The sequence below is a fragment of the Cyprinodon tularosa genome, unplaced genomic scaffold, assembly GCF_016077235.1.
Source record: "Cyprinodon tularosa strain WSP-4 unplaced genomic scaffold, ASM1607723v1 ctg22, whole genome shotgun sequence".
NCBI classification, from domain to species: domain Eukaryota; kingdom Metazoa; phylum Chordata; class Actinopteri; order Cyprinodontiformes; family Cyprinodontidae; genus Cyprinodon; species Cyprinodon tularosa.
In genome coordinates, this window is record NW_024038821.1 from 2,924,101 (window position 1) to 2,941,136 (window position 17,036).

At 38.2% G+C, this 17,036-nt stretch overlaps 1 protein-coding gene across 1 annotated transcript; it reads right to left on the reverse strand.

Moving 5' to 3' along the window:
• Positions 1-1,580: 1,580 nt before the first annotated feature.
• Positions 1,581-11,216, reverse strand: naa30 (N-alpha-acetyltransferase 30, NatC catalytic subunit). The gene is made up of 4 exons (XM_038286039.1): positions 10,252-11,216; positions 8,863-8,986; positions 8,546-8,601; positions 1,581-5,351 (listed from the first exon to the last, which is right to left on the reverse strand). Exons 1-4 carry the CDS (start codon positions 11,044-11,046, stop codon positions 5,214-5,216), a joined length of 1,113 nt encoding a protein of 370 aa, XP_038141967.1. The 5' UTR covers positions 11,047-11,216; the 3' UTR covers positions 1,581-5,213.
• Positions 11,217-17,036: the final 5,820 nt, after the last annotated feature.

A 17,036-nucleotide genomic window follows, 5' to 3' on the forward strand; every position in this document is an offset into this window, starting at 1 on the left:
AGTAAAATTGCTGTAAAGAGCCTCAGATTTAAGCAGCTCAGATATCTGTTGAATACTTTCCTTTTTCAGGGTAACAGAAAGAAAGAACCGACCTTCAAACGTCTCCTTGGACCTCCCAAAAGTTTGCTGTTAATGATAAGAAGATTTAGTGGACTCTAAGCTCGTGGAAATTGGATTCCTGGGTCCATTTCCCAATGATAACATTGGTTTTGTACAGCAGTTATGTAAATGACGTCATATGTTAATGACCAGATGTTTTAAAGGTAATTTATATTGGTTTGTAGACAAGTTGCTGAAACGAAAACAGGCTGAACACAATCAATCCTTTTAAAACATGCAGCATAAAAACACTATGATGTAGAAAATAACTCTGGACTATTATATTTCCCCCCTTTCTACATCTTTCATTTTTATATAAATCTTGCCTGCAAAAAACACTCTAAGGGACATTAAATAAATCGCTTTCTCCAAGTTTGTTTAGACTGCTTTCAAAGAGCAACATGATGACGTTGGTTGAAGAACTAAATAAGGATTTGGGATGATTTTAAGCAATAACTCATACGGTCTGATGAGAAAATGTTCTGTTATGATGATCTGAACCTTTCATCCGCTGCGTTCTGCCTGTTCATATGCAATAAGGAGGATAGGATGCAATAGGAGTGTGATGTTAAATGTTTATTGTCTCTGTAAATATGAAGAGCTGTGATTTTTGGAGATGTCGGATTCTATTAACCTCATAATATATTGTTTATCTGTAACTTGATCTTAATTTAAAAAAATAAACTGTTGTCAATTCTCTAATTTATAGCTGCTTATTTACATTGAAGAACCTTTTACCAGCGTGTCAGTGATTCAACATCATATCCATTTAATCTAAAACAGGTTTTATGTGTAAAATTGTCCTAATAAAAGATTGAATTATGTCTAGGTTTAGCCAATGACAGGAAAACATACCCTCAGTATCACTATACCACCACCGTGCTTGACCATGGGGCTAGTGCTCTTAGGATTTAGATAACCTGCCCCCTGGGTTTCTAACTTCCAGTCATCCTTGAAGGAGTCGGCTTTTTGTGAAAAGGTTTCTTTCTTGTTAAGTATCCTCCTCCCAGACCACAGTAAATCTGACGAAATCATATTTAAAGAATTCAGTTCATGGCAGGTAACCTTTTTGGAGAGATTACTAAATGATCTTCCCATAGCCCTGACCTCAGTACAAAATAAAAAAATAAAAAATGACCAACCTATTTAAATAAGCTGTACCAGTTCTGATCAGAAGAATGTTCAAAGATTTAGTCTGAAGGTAGAAACTTAGTAAAGAGCATTTATCCAAATACAAGTATGGGTATGTGTATAGATTTGAACTTTGAATATCTTTCATTCATTTTTGTTTTAAAAGAAAACATTAACCCTGGGATTTATATTTTGAGTCCATTTCAAAAATAAAGAACAGTTCAAATTCATTTTAAAGTGCTCCAAATGACAGGCCTGTGCTGATATCAAGCATATGAACTGCTGACCGGCAGTGTTTGTGTGTGTAATGGTTTAATCCCTGTTCCAGACAGCACACAAGACGAGTCAGCTTTACAGCATTAAAAAAAGAAATCAAATAATTTATTTCTGTGTTCTTTTTCCACATTAAATAAAAGCTATTGGACATTTCCAGATCAAAATGAAGAAAAGAGGAGGACATGAGGGGGGGAGCGGAGCAGGGGGGGGGGGGAAACAGACATGCAAAAATAAACGTTTTGCTCTTCCCCCCTTTTTTCCTGCTGCATGTGTCTCATTGGGAGGCGGTGCTGGCCATCTTTGAAAGGCTGCAGGAACCTCTGCATGGCTGGTTGGTTGAGCCATTGACAATCCGAGGGACGCATCTTTTTTTAGTCAGGAATTGTTGGGCTGGCTGACGCTTTAAAACACATTAATGTGCACAAGTTATTTAATAAAACTAAAGCAATGCCATAAGCTGTGGCTATGAGCTGATGATGACAAAGCCCTTCAGTCTGTGTTCATGACCTGGATGGAGGCGTTTGGCTCTAATGCCCTTAAAAACAAATCAAAAGAAGTTTCCAATTGTTACAGAATTGAGGGTTGTGAAAACTGATCATTTTCTTCAGAAAAACACCAACGGCTCAGAAAGACGTAGAAAGGTTGACCACATGATCTTCTTTGCTCTAATCAGTTATCTGAAGGGGAGGGGTCCAACAAGGGGACAGGGGATTCAAACCTTCAGAATAAACCCAGAGGTTACAGAAGGTCACAATAAAAGGAGAAAGGGTCTAGATTGTTCTTTTGTTCGCTCATCAGTTTCACTGAACTCAAAGGATAAGATTAGCACAGAAATTAAAATAAAAAAAGTCGAGTCAAAACGCTGTCCAATCCCACGCATAATAAAAAAAACCCCACCAAAATACAAATCTGAATCAAAGAAAACAGGTGATCGATCAGTGGCTTCAAAAACACACAGGGTGGCAGCTCTGTTCTGGGCTCCTATAGAACCATCTCATCTAGAATAAACCATGAAAAGTAGACAGGTGCATGTAGTGTAGATGTCAAAGAAGTGCTCAGCCATAACATCATGAAAGTTTCTAATTAATACTGATGTTGGTTTCATTAGACATGGGCCGGTTCCCACAGTTGGTAAAACCAGCTGCATTTATAAACAACTCTGAACCTAAAAGAAAATTTTTCCATCTGCTGTTATTTATAAAAAACATGGAAATTATGTGGATTATAAGTCATAGTGGTATCTTTATAATTCTAAATTGGGATATTTAGGCTTAGTCTAGAAAGACCTAAATAAATTTCGGTTAAATGTAGTAGTTGTTTCCAAGGACTTCTGCTGAACGAGATATTACAGATCTATTTGTGCTGTTCTGCTATTTACAGAGTAACACCAGAACAACAAGTTGCTATTAGGTGGTGCGTTTAGTCAGCCTTGGTAGTTAGAGCCTGGATCTGGATGAGAAGTTGATTCTACTTACTATATTACTATGCTGCTAACTATATTTAGCAGCACATGTTGGCGATCTGTTTTCATCCATTTTCTGCGTTCAAGCACCAACATGCCCATAGATATATACTTATATGTATATATTTTGAGTTGAAATGACAATTGCTCTAGTGCTATTGACAATACAGCCTATTTTGCCTTATTTTGTGTTAAAACAGTAAAGATAACTGTTCAGGATAGATTTAGCAGCTATTTAAAGCAGGTAGAGAGCGTTTACAGGTTACACACAAAAGCAACCTTTACTGGAGCTGAGAAGTGGAGAACTCAATCGGGTAGTTCCTCACAAAGCTCAGACTGCCATGGTGTAATGCTTATATTTACATTATTTTATACAGGGCTCCACATTAAATAGGCATCTCTGGGTTGCATGGTGGACTTCCAACTTTCCAAGTTGAAATTTTAGGCCACAATAGTTCAACAAGCTTGATTTAAAGCCACCTTACCAACAAATTTTTGTTTATTAAAGTATATTTTTGATAAAAACATAGTAACCTCCTTCAGCGGTTATAGGCATAGTAGAGGCAGGGTGGATTTACTCAATGCTCCTTACAGCAGGGGAAGACTCCACCACTGCCATAAAGAGGCATTTCAAAGAGTAGGAAAATAACTTTAAATTAAAAATACTATGGTTTTATATTACAGAAAAGCCTGAAAGTGGTAACCAGCCCATGTCTACTTGGTAATAAACTCTTCCAATAGAGCCACATGTCAGCATCCTGTAAGTTGGAGGCATAACGAGCAGCGAAGGCTGATTTAGTCATGCAGATTGTTGGAACCAAGCTGATCCAAACTGCTTTTAAAGTTGCAGGATGCACTCTTACTCATAAACACTGCAACCATTTAAAAAAGTAGGTTTATCTGACATTTTTCTTTAAAAGAAAAAAAAAATAAGCAGCTGAAGCATTTCTTCACCAATTAGTGTGAACTGGAGAACTCTGAAGGTTCTGGAGGTGGGTTGAGTGTCGTATGCCCGAATGTACTGTGGTGAAATTCTTAATAAAAAAAAAAGAAAATATGATCTAAGAATACTCTATTTTTCTTTTGTCCTTCCTTTATCCACAGTTTAAATACACACAGCATACTCAAACAGGAATCCAGCATCGGGAACAGAAGTGCAGAACCATTTCCTGTCAGTCCGGATGGACAGAGTGGCACTTGAGAAAGGGACTGCTAATGTCAATCAGTAAACAGCTTGGACATATAGGACCACACCATCCTTGGCAAAGAGTCTCTTCTGGGGGGATTTTGCAGAGGCTGGCAGTGTATCTAGGGGGGGGGGGGGGGCATAAACTTTGTAAATCATACCCTGAAATGGCTGGTTATAGTGATAGACATCGAAGAGGAAAAAAATAAAGGTGGTTTATCCCTAAGTTGGGTCAGGTTTGAGGTGATGAGGTGTGGATTGATTTGCTTTGAACAACTGCTCTGGACCAAACGGAGGAAGGAGAGATGATTTCTCCTCCTGCTCTCACAGTAAAAACAAACAGAAGCACGCGTGATTTACAGGTTCTGGTCCAGATGATGGGAGAGACAGCAGCAGGGCGCCACGCCCGGAACAAGAAAAACAAACTCAAGAAAAATAATACATACAGTGCGCATTCAAGCAGTCACCCAAAATTCAGTGAAACCAACAGCAGCACATACAATCAAAAACACACACACCTGAAAAAAAATATATATCATGTGGCAGTACAAACACACAAGTCAGACTAGATCTTTAACCCTCCCCAACCGAACAAGGCTTTAAAAAAAAAAAAACAACCCAAAAATAAACTTCACAAATATTTTCCTCCCGGTCGCTCTTTGTAGCCGCGCTTCCTGCTTTCCCGTGTCCCTTTGCGTGTCGCTTCCTGCAGGTCTGTTTAGTCCGTGGTTCTGCAGGATGATTTGGTGTGGTGCCCCTGTCACGTCACAGTGCGCTGAGGCGACAGCTCCGTCCTCCGAGGCCGCCCTCTTCGTAAAAAATAAAAACACGGCTGTTGGCAATTCAGTCTTTTTCCACCCAAGTTGTTTTTGGACGTTGAGGAGAAAAGGAAGGTGTCTGAACACGGGTGGGTGGGTGTGGGTGCATTTGTGTGTGTGCTGTGTTAATGTGGGAAATGACCAAAGGGCAGAACTCAGGCTCTTGAGCTCCTAGTGTTAGAGGTGAACAGCACCTGGAGACCCGCCTCCCTCCCCCTCAGTCCCGTCTGCTTCTTTCTCTCTAGCGGAGCCACAGTTTGAGCCGCAGCGCGTCCACTCCGTTCAGGTAGTATCTGAACAGCCGCTTGTCTCTGACAAAACCCAAGTTCTCGTACAGCTTCAGGGCGGATTTATTGGTGATCTCTGTCTCCAGGACAACCTGAGGATGCACAAAAAAAGAAAAATAGAAAAAGGATACCAATATTACAAAATTTTTCATGATAAAAAATGGAAGAGAGGTAAAAAAGAGAAAATCTAGACTTGACTATCTAGACAGTATCAGGAGATGGATGGACCTAAATTTCCTTTGTTTTAAACGGGACAAAAAGGAAGTCTCTGTTTTTATTTCCTGCAATCTAAACAATGTTCCTCCTTTGGATCTCTCCTCTTTGGTGCCTTAGAGTTTCTAATCTAGGAGAAAAAATGGTTACCTTGCAAGTAAGATGAACTGTCGCGATATTTGTCGATTCACAAACTCTCTAAAATACATCTTGCCAGAAGCCATCAGATGCATCATCCTCTAATACCCGTTTCCCACTGGCTGAAAAACCTGTTTAAACCAAGGAACAATCGCCTTGTAATGGCAGAGGAAACAGCTCACTGACACATGTCTACTCGGATCAAACGACTCTGCAACGACATGTGTTAATCGCCTCAGCTCTATTCGATATGCTGTGGGAACACCAGACCCGCTAAATTACGTGACATCAGTCAACACAACTACGCTTCTGATCTAACAAGCAGAAACTACTCCGTCTACGTCCTTTGCAGTGACGTGTATGACATCAACCAGATGTAGAAGGTTAAAGAAAAACAACATAGTTGTTGCCTGCAAAAACGTTATGAAAATGTGTAAAAATGTCTAAAAATAAATATTTACCTTTAATTTTAGAAGGAAAATAAGATGATCTGCCAATGGAGGGAGCATGTTTACCTTTACAATAAGATAAATCAGATAATATGCACTTGAAATACGAGACTGCAGTAGTTTTTTTCTTTTTTTTAAATGTATATTTTAACTTGTATCTGGATGAACTGTCACACAAGTTGAGAGCTTGTCACACTGGTTGTGTGGCTGGTGACTCGGTACTTAATCACCTGATGTATGCAGATGATTTAGTAATATTTAGCCCTAGTACTGCTGGGTTACAGCAACTACTAAACATCTGCTCTGAGTATGGTCTGGAACACGACATAAAGTACAATCCATCTAAAAGTGTGATCATGATCTGTAGGAGTAAGGAAGATAAATCTACTGAGTTTCCAGATTTTTTGCTGTCAAATACTGTGCTGGGTGTAACAAATAAAACCAAGTATTGAAACGTCCAAGACTGTCCAGTGCAAGTGAGATGTTTGTCTGTCAGTCAGTCAGTCTGTCTGTCTATATTTTCTTATTCCTCTGGCAGAGTGTCTCACTTACCTGCTCAATTCAAGAAAAAAAATGCACTTAAGAAAAATGTACTTAGATTAACATTTTTGCAGTGGAAGTTTCAGCCGGAATACCCTCTTTCTTTTTGAAAAACAAGCAAAAGGACATGATTTTTAGCTTTAAGGGAGAGATCTTTGCACATTCCTCCCGACCAGATTAGGTAAGAGTTTTATTTATTAGTCAACTCCACTAGTTGTGAAACAAATCAAGAATGTGATACAGTTAAACTGCTACTGCGATTGGCTAAAAGCTCGACACAGGAGGCAACTTCGAATTTACCCAATCAGCTTGAAGAATTGTACTGAATGCCCCTATATTTGCCAAAGACGCCACATGAGCCTTTCCAGATGGATGTGTAGAATTCAAACTGAACTACACCTGGCTTATGAAAGGATATAAAAATGGACCCTGGCCTAAAACTTGGTGTGTAAATAGTTTAATCAAGTTCTCCTTTTTTCTGTTGAGGCAGCTGTCAAAGATTAAGACCCTCTCACGCCATCTTAAATTTGGATTCCATGCCTTTATCACCTCACGCCCCAACTATTGTAGTTCTCTTTTGCTTGGTGTTAGCAAAGCTAATCTTTCATGGCTACAGGTGTTGCAGAAGGCTGCTGCTCAGCTTTTAACTGGTAAATATAAACATGATGACATAACAGTTTTAGCATCCCTCCACTGGCTCCTTAGTAAACTTTTAATCAATTTAAAATGTATTTTATTTGCACTGAAGAGTCAAAAAGCAATGGAACTAGTTATTTATCTGAACTGCTCCACTCCCGTACCTGTGCATACTCTCAGATCTGCAGACCACATGAGTCTTGTTATAAATCTGAGCCAAAGCTTTTGCAGATCTGGCTCTAAGTTTTGGGTTAAACCACCACTGGAGGTCAGACGGGCTCCATCTTTTGGGATAAAAGCCATTAAGAATAGAGTTTTAAAAACATCAGTCAGTATTTTCATTTGTTTTAATGTACTTGTTTTCCCTCTGCTTTTATCATAGTGGGTTTATGTATATTCACCATGTTGTGCTTGATTTATTTTTTTTGTGCAGAACTTTGGTCAGCCTCCATGTTGTTTTTATAGTGCTCTAGAAATAACTTGGAATGTTACGGTAAAACACAACGCTCTTGTCTGATGGAATAAAAGCATGAAGATCCTACACATCCATCCTTAACTATGGAAGGGGTTAGATCAGGGTCTGCAAACTGTGGCTCTGAAAAAAAAAATCACCTGCCTCCCTGTGGCACGGTATATAGAAATAAGAAGTTTAGTAGGAAAATTTAATAATTTGTTTAATATTTTCTAATTTAATCAGTTGGTAGAACTTCCACATTGGAACCTCATTCAAACAAGAAACATTTGACTTTTAAATTAGATTGCTAAATATGAGGTTTATTTGAGGTTTTTTTGAAAGATTATTTAGGTTTTGCAGCTCTGGATACATTTTTTTCAGGGAGAAAAACCTGCAAGAAATGGCCCTTTGGATTATGACGGTGGATTTAGATTAAAGCCCATCCATCCGTTAGAATGATCCAAAACTCTAAATGGTCTGTAAATGTATAAAATTCTTTAAATATACAGCAGGTCTAGGGAAAGAGATGTACCACAAAAAAGTTACAAGAATATTTTATATGAAACATAAAGTTTGTTTTCTATTCTATATAAAATCCCAAATTTTATATAGATTTTTAGTAATACAGAAGAAAAAACTGTGCTAGATCTAAAATTTACAGTAATGTCCCCCCCTTCTGTTTTGACACAGAGACTTAGTAGAAGCTTATATCATTAGATTTGAATAAAGATCATATTACAAAATGTATTTTTTTAGCTAACCTTTACACAAATGTAATAATTGTGCTCGAGTTTTTCCCCAATTGGGCTTATAAAGAAAGAGAAGAGATGAAGCTGAGCTGGTTGACATGGGTTACCTCGTCACAGTCCCCCTCCACCATGGCGTAGATGGCCTTTTTTACCAAATTAGTACCTGAAACAAAATGAGGGAGAAACTCGTGAAGTACAAAAAACAAAAAAGATACAAAAACAACACTGATTTAAATCTTGATTTTTTTTATCTGACCTCATATTTGGAGATCAGAAAGGTCAGAGTTAACCACAGCAACTTCTACAAATCTATCAATGTATTAAAAACATGGAATATTTTACAATCTGTAAAAACTGCTGTAACTGCTGAAACAAAGTTTTAAAGCGGTTACGTTGCTGTAAATGATCATTTAATGGCACTCACCAATACTTTTCCTTCTGTGTTTTGAGTCCACGGCCAGCATGGCAATATAGCCGCGGCGAAACATCTTCTTATGCATGTCAAGCTTACAAACGATGGCTCCCACGCACTCCTGCTCCACCATGGCCTGTAACAGACACACAAACTCTGCACTTAGCTCCACTAAAAAACTGTCAGTCCGGCTGAACTGCAGGAAGTCAGAAGATCTGTCATCCGGTCAGACCTACTGCCTTCCGACATTCATTTTACTTCCTCCAGTAGGTCATGTGGCAGACCGGACCCACTGGAGATGGGAAGTTCAGAAGCTGGAGTCTCTGGACTTTAGAGGAAAATACTACCTGACTTTCCTCTAGTATTAAAAACGTAATGTTTTTTAAATTTCTCTCCCTAAATCAAATTGAGTAAAAAAAATATGATGGAGGGGGAAGATAAAGTAAGACTCTTAATTGAAAGTAAGCTACACTCACTGTGTCGTTTAATATTTTTGGCCCCATCATCTGTGTCAGGCACAGCACTGAAATTGGACAACATATCAAAATCCTAAGAAAAGTTACGGAAGATGATTAGGGCCACTGAAAAAAAAAAAAAGTACTTTTTTTTTTTCAGTACAGTATGACAGCTAACCATCATGTTAACCAACATGTTAACATGTTTTAATCACCTTCTGCTCTTCCATTAAAGTAATAGCATCATCTGGGACCCCTCAGGCAGGTAAAAAGTCACCTAATTCCATCATTTTCCACCAATGTGTTACTGTTCCTTCCAAACAACTCACATCTTTGTCAGTGAAGCTCAGTGCTCCCAAATCTCTTCCTTTTTTGAAGTCAGAATTCTGAGTAAAAAAGCCAGAATTCTGAGATTAAAGTCCGAATTCCGAGATTAAAGTCCGAATTCTGACTTTTTTCCCATATCATACTGAAATAAAATTTAAAAATCAGTTAACTTTTTTTTTCAGTGGCCCTAATCCTCTTCCATAGTAACTATAACATCCCATTCTTGCAAAGTCCTTCAGCAACAGTCCTAGTGTGCATGTAGTTAGAACAGAACATGAAGGATTTACAAAAATATCCCCATTTACCCATCAGAGCACAGGGAAGCACATTCTATTTGAATTTTATTAAAAGCAAAATAAAGTGAAATATTTAATATATTGAACAATAAGGAAAACAACGTTGATTTTTTTTTTATCTGATCTCTTATTTGGAGACCAGAAAGGTCAGAGTCAACCACAGCAAATTCTACAAATCTATCAATGTATTAATAAATATGTAATATTTTGGTGCAAAGCAGCTAGGTTGCTGTAGAGATTCGCATAAATCAGCTTTTTTGCCTGAGATTGTTCTAATGAGACAAACTGAGGGAAAAACATGAAGGTTTCAGGGTTGTACTCACCAGAAAGCAAAGCTGCGGCCAGTTATGGATGAAGTACCTGTATGTGTAAATGGAATAAGGCTCTGATAAGTCCTTGGTGATGAGTCTCATGATCCAGGGCATCTGTAGCTCGGACTCGTAGCGGACATAGCGGATGCCGTGGCTGTCCTCTGCTCTGCCGGGAGAGCCGCTCAGGTCGAGCCGGGCCAGCTGGGCGGCCGGCGGCTGCAGCTCAGAGGGGCTCTCCCCTCCACAGGGCCCGTCGCTGTCCTCCGATCCTCTCATAGTGTGCTCACGCTGGTCCTCGGCTTCGTGGGTCGCCGGCATCCCGTTAACGCTGCTGTTAGTCACAGGAGAGTGGCTGCCGTTTTTGGAGAAGGGGCTGTGGCCTTCGTGCTGGCAGTGCTCCGTCCTGTTCCTGTCGGCCGCAGCCTCGCTGCAACAGCTGCTGTCACAGTTGTCCTCGGACGGTTTGAGATTGTCAGGCCGGCTCCCTGTACGCTGGTGGCCGTCGAGGTCCTCAGAGGAGCTGACCAAGCCATTCAGCTGCTGCTGCTGCTCTCCGGCTTGCATTTTCAAGTGGAGAGCCGCCGGGCTAGCCCGGGCTAGCATGTTTTTATGCTTCTTCTTAGCCGACCTTTTGACCTCGTTCACTGGCTGCGTCTTGCCCGTACCGGCGGGCCCGCAGTCCTCCCCGCTGTAGGTGGGCTCTCCGGCTTCCACCGCTGGCTCCGCTCTCCCTGCCCCGGAGAAAGGAGCAACTTCAGCCGGGGATGTAGGCAGTGCGTTACTAGGCCCAGGCGGCACTGTGGCCATCCCACCGCATTAAAGTGGAGAGACGCGCTTCGGAAAAGTCCAACAAAATCTCATCCACCAAGAGAAGAATTAAACGATCAATATCTGAGCCCGTTGACCGAATATTATAAAAATCCGAGCACTTTAGAGGAGATAACGTGACCGTTGGCGACGTTTGTCACTGCTCTCCCCTCGATTCTTCTTCTTCTTCTTATGGGATTTTATGGCGGTTGGCAGACTTGTGAATTGTGCATTACCGCCACCAACTGATATGGAGTAAAGCAAGAAAACAGGAAACGATTCACCCCCCCAAAAAAAAAAAAAAAAAAAAAAAAAAAAAAAAAAACCTGTGTAACTTAAACCAACATAATACTAAATCACATTTGCCCATATAATTTTAATTTACTCTAGGTCATCTTAACTCTGCCAGTTTCTGATGGTCCCATCGGTCCTCCCATCATACTTCCAACCATCTCCCAGTTCAAATCTTTAATGTCCAGATATTTTTCTGCAGCCTTCACTATTATTTTGATTTTTTCCGTTTTTTTTGTTGTCTGTGCAGTACAATTAATAACTTCTACCATGAAAAGAACAAAATTTGTCTTTTTAACAATAAGTGAGTCTTCATCAATTTTTAGAGATTTCTCTAGAGGTTTGGAATTTGCTGTGTGTTGAACTGTAGGTTTGGGTTTTTCTGACTGAGATGGGATCCTTTTTGCAGCTTCAGCGTAGGTTATTCCGAGCTCAAATTTCATTTTTTTAATTTCCTCAGACCTTTTGCTTGCTTCACAGCCGCGATAGGCAGCAGTATGTTCTCCACCACAATTACAGCATTTTATTTTAGCTTCTTTTCCACATTTTCCGTACTCATGTTCTCCTGCACACCTTCCACACCTCTGTTTCCCTTTACAAACTGCTGCAATGTGACCGAATTTTTGGCATTTGAAACATCTCAATGGTGGAGGATTGTAGATTTTGACATTATAGCTTATGTAACCGATGAATACTTTGCTTGGTAATTGCTCTTCTTCGAATTTAATTAGCACAGATAAACTGTCAGATCTTTCTCCGTTTCTTGTTGTTTTTAACCGTTTTACTTCTTTTACTTTTGCACCTCTTATGTTTTCCAGAATCTCTTTTTCAGAAATTTTTAGAGGAACTCCTCCAATGACTCCCCTGCTGAACTTTTTGTTCTCCATTAAGCTGCACTGAACTCTTATCCCGTCAATTTTGTTGATCCGTATTGCTTTGCCTTGCTGGGCGCTGTCTCTGCAGATAATTAGCAGGTCTCCACTGTACAGAATTCTGGCACCTCTGACTTCTCCGACAAGTTTATTGATGGTTTTTGTTAAGTGAACCGGATTCCAATTTGTAAAAGAGTCTGCCTGATTAACGACTTTGAATATGACTTTGAATTCATTTTGTTGTGCTGTGGAATGTATGGAATGATCATCACTGGATTGTTCTGAACTAGATTCCCCTTGAACTGATCTCTGTTTTTTCCGCTTTTTCTCATTTTTTGATGTTGCTATCTTCCAACCTTCATTGTCACTATTTCCCTCTTCCATCCCACAAGAATCGCTTCCTGTTTCCTCACTACTCACGGCCCAAGACATTTCTCCATAAGCAGCTTCAAAACACGCGCCATGCACCAAACGACCATCCACAACCGTCACACTATCTTCTTCTTCTGTTGTTAATATTCGTCTTCAAGCTCGCTTTAGTGCTATCTTCTGGCTCTCCCCTCGATTTCCCTGCTGCCGCAAACGCCATTGCAACACAAAATGACGTTTTACGACAGTATGGTGAGCTGTGGGAGTTGTAGTTTTTAATGGCTTGTTTAAAAAATAAGAGTGACTACAATAAGTTTCAGAAACGAAATAGATAGGATATTGTTTGGTTAAAAGTTATATTTATTGTTATTAATATAATATGGTAATATATATATTCGTATATATAGACTAATTTTATATTTTATTGCTGCTTTTATTTTGTGTTACAGTCCATAATGAAATTATCTAAACCTCCTAAGCTAAATTATGATCCTTTAACTTAAAAGCTGTACAATAGACCACTTGCATAATAATGAAAAATGTATTAATTGACTGCCATAAATAATCAGCATTTATTTGTAACATATATAATTAATACAAATCCTACTGAGTTTTATTTTATTTTATTTGGTATTTATTATATTGTGGCAGCATTTTAATAAAATAGAATATAAAATAGAAATACTCTCCCACAGTGGTGACATTCATACATATTAGCATATATTTAAAGCCATTATTTAAATTTTGATTAAATTTACATATATAGACATATGTATTATTCAATTTGTATACACGACTGTATACAAAAAGAAATTTCGTTTAAAACAGCTCTAGACAATTTAATTTTTTGAAGTGAAGTCTTGAAAACAGTAATAAATACATTTAAAAAAGTAATTTGAAAAAAAGGAGTGTATATTTACAGTTCTAAGATTATTTATTTATTTATTATTATTATTTTTAATATATGTGCAAGAATTCATTCTTATTTGACTTATTTTGGTCTTGACTAAAATGTTTCACCAGAGAATTGTGACTTACTTTGGTATTGAATAAATTTAAAAGATGAAGCTTTCCAAAGGGTTTTATTATTATATATTTTTTTTATGCAAACATAGTTTGTTTTTAAATGCAAAGACATAACAGGGAATAAAACACAGAGCATATAAAGCAAGAGGGATAGTTTTTTCTAATAGAACAACATATTATGATAGATTAATTATAAATAACATTACCATAAGCTATGTTTATTACTTTTTTTGTTTGTACTTTTAGAAAAAAGGGGAGACATATAGTTGAGTTTCTTTAACCAGGATAGGGGTAAAAGAAAAAGTGGAAAAAAATACAAAATTGACCAAATATTAAAAAAAGTTTATTCCATTAAAAATTTCAATCCAATGAGCTCAAATATTTCTTTAATGACAGTAATAAACCCGAGATTAAGAGTTACAGCGAGTTTAACCTGGAGAGTGAAAATCGTCGAGATTGCTGGTGTTCATCTCTTCACCACAAGAGGGCGCAAAGTAGATGCAGTTTCAGGGCTGAATTTCTCTAGTTTCTCCAGCAGGTGGCCCCAGTATACTGGTCACTAATACGTCTAGTTTGCCAACTCATCTAATGTGTACCTAACCGTAGTACCTAATATAACTGAAACACTCATAACTTTCACTAACTCATCATTTGGCTGTTTTCCCAAAGAAATAGTTTTTTTTTAAAAACATTATTAACTTAATTAAAAAAAAGTATTTGAAATGTTTTTTAAAGCTTTTAATTTTCTATATTTATTTTACTACATATGTGTGAAAGACCAACAGTGGATAATATCAGTGAGACATTTAAAGGAACATTTATTTATAAAAAAAAGTTTTAACATAAAAAAGATGTAAGCCTCAATAGGAGAAGCAGCCTCAATGCCCTTGGTAACTCTGGGGGTTTAGCACAGATTCAAAACCTCAATAAATATGGCCTTTTCAGGAAAGCCATTGACTAAGCAAAGACACAAGAAAGACTTTTGTAGGGGCCAGAGGAAAAACATGCACTGAAAAAAATTGCAATTTTTGCATTTACTTAATTATATTCAGTTATTTTAACACAATTGTTTCATGTTAGGAGGGTAGGACATATAATAATTGTGTTAAAGCAACTAAATATGATTAAGTAAATGCCAAAAGCGGTTGCAATATTTTTTTAGATGTGTAAGAAGGTGATTTCTATTTAAAAAGACAAAATCTTTGTAGCAGTATGCACCACTGAACAAACCACTGTCGAGATGAAACATGGCAGTGGCAGCATCATGCTGTGGAGATAACTTATCTAAGGGGGGGTTGGGCAGAGTTTGTGGAAAGATGAACTCGCTTTGTTAATTTATGTGTTTTCCAAAGTTTAAAAATTTGTTTTTTGTTTTGTGTAAGCACTCCTGGCAGTCAGTTTCATTGCAGCATGACTGCAGTTCTTGTTGTTCTGTCTTGTCCTGGTCCGTGCACCTGGAGGTGCCTTGCTATAATTTCATGAACTGAGAACTTTCCAGCCTCAAACGCCCATCGCTTCATGTAGGCTAAAAGACGGAAGTCAAGATTGACACATTTCTCAAATGACACTGACATCTTTCTCCCACACCTGCAAGGGGATATTCGTTGGAAATAAAAGTTGTATATGTTTCTGAAGAATGACCACAAAGAAAGAGATGGAGCGATAGAATGGGAGAGAGGTGGCTCTGTTAAAGCTAAGCCTTGGGGCTGAAGACTGACTGAAGAGCTGGAATCAGACATGCACAATCAGTTCCCCTTCAAATCTTCTTTACAGGCCTATCTACTTGAGCAGGCTTCTCTTAATTACTTTCTCTATCACTTAGAAAGCTGTGCTTGCTTGGGACTAAGAGCACTAGTGTCTTGCCAGAGACATTTGGCTGCTTTGAGCCTATATTTATTTAGACCTATCTTCTTTCTCACATACCCATCCTATGCCCCCCCCCCCACCCCCCACCACTGTACTCCTCGTGTTGCCCCCCTCTCCCTCCTACTTTCATTATACACCACTCTTGTCTCTCTCCATATAGCGTCTCTACTCTTTTCCAAATATCTCCGGGGTGTCAGTTGCATCATGTGACTGGTGTGCTTGTGATTACAGCTTTTTGGCAGGCATGTTTGCATGCAAGCGAGAACCCAAAATACCTTGAAAGACAAAAGCTGTGAGGGGGTAGAAGGTCAGTGAGGAGTTCTGAAAAAGTCGGAACATAGTTGGGACCAAAAGCCGACTTGAACCCAAGTTTCTTATGCTGGATTTTTAGGTTTCCACTCTTTTATCATCCTGTTTTTTCTTTCTTTATTACTCAGGCATCTGGTCCACTAGTGTTGTATTTAATTAGTTTCTGTTGGGTTAATTAGAGACCCAAGTAGGGAGGGGGGCAGGGTCACATCAGAACATAAGTGGGTCAGGCTGGACACATGCAGGTGCTCTCGAGTGGCTGTCAGGTTCAGATTAAGATGAAAATATAATCGATTATAACACTATATCTGAACATTTCATATTTTAAAATAAACACAAACTTGTATAACTTTTAATGGGATTTTATGCTGCGGTGTTAAGAAAAGCTCCAAATTGGGAAATGCATGAAAAATATTCAATTTTCAGTTTATTGTAGATTTAAAAATAGTGCAGGATTCCTTTGTATTCCAGTTATTGAGAGGTGTTTTATAGCAACAATTTTGCACATCTACATATTGAACTTTTACTCAAACTTTTTTCAGAAAAATCCTCACAGACAGATTGGATAGGGATTTTCTGTGTTCATCACTTTTCAAGTCTTGCCCTGAAATGTATCAGTCTGGCACTGTTGAAGGCATGGGATGTGTTCAACAAGATTTTCTGCTGGCTTTGTTCCACCAGCAGCACAGTTACTGAAAGAGGTGACCTGTAATTAATCTGTTATTGTACCGTAACTTGTCACAAAAATATGATTTGTGTGATCAATTATAATTAATTAGCCTACTTTTAAATCTGTGATCTGTTTGTAGAGGCTGAAAGTAAATTTATATCAATTATTATGTGGCAAAAACTACCAGATTATAAAATGTTATGTTTTTTGCCAGAAAGTTTTGAAATTTTAAGTTAATGTAAGTATTAATCAAGTGGGAATGCTTATGCATTCCCACTTATTGTTTTTCTGTTTCTCTTTATTATCAAGTGGGAATGCTTATGCATTCCCACTTATTGTTTTTCTGTTTCTCTTTATCAAGTGGGAATGCTTATGCATTCCCACTTATTGTTTTTCTGTTTATATTCAAGTGGGAATGCTTATGCATTCCCACTTATTGTTTTTCTGTTTATATTTATTATTATTATTCCGTAGGTTTTTCTTCGTTTAACTAGTTCAACAGTTTTCAGCTGATTTAAACAAATTTGGTATCAAAACGTTCGGCTTGTTCAGGAGAATTCTGCTATATCTTTTGGTAAAGATATTGT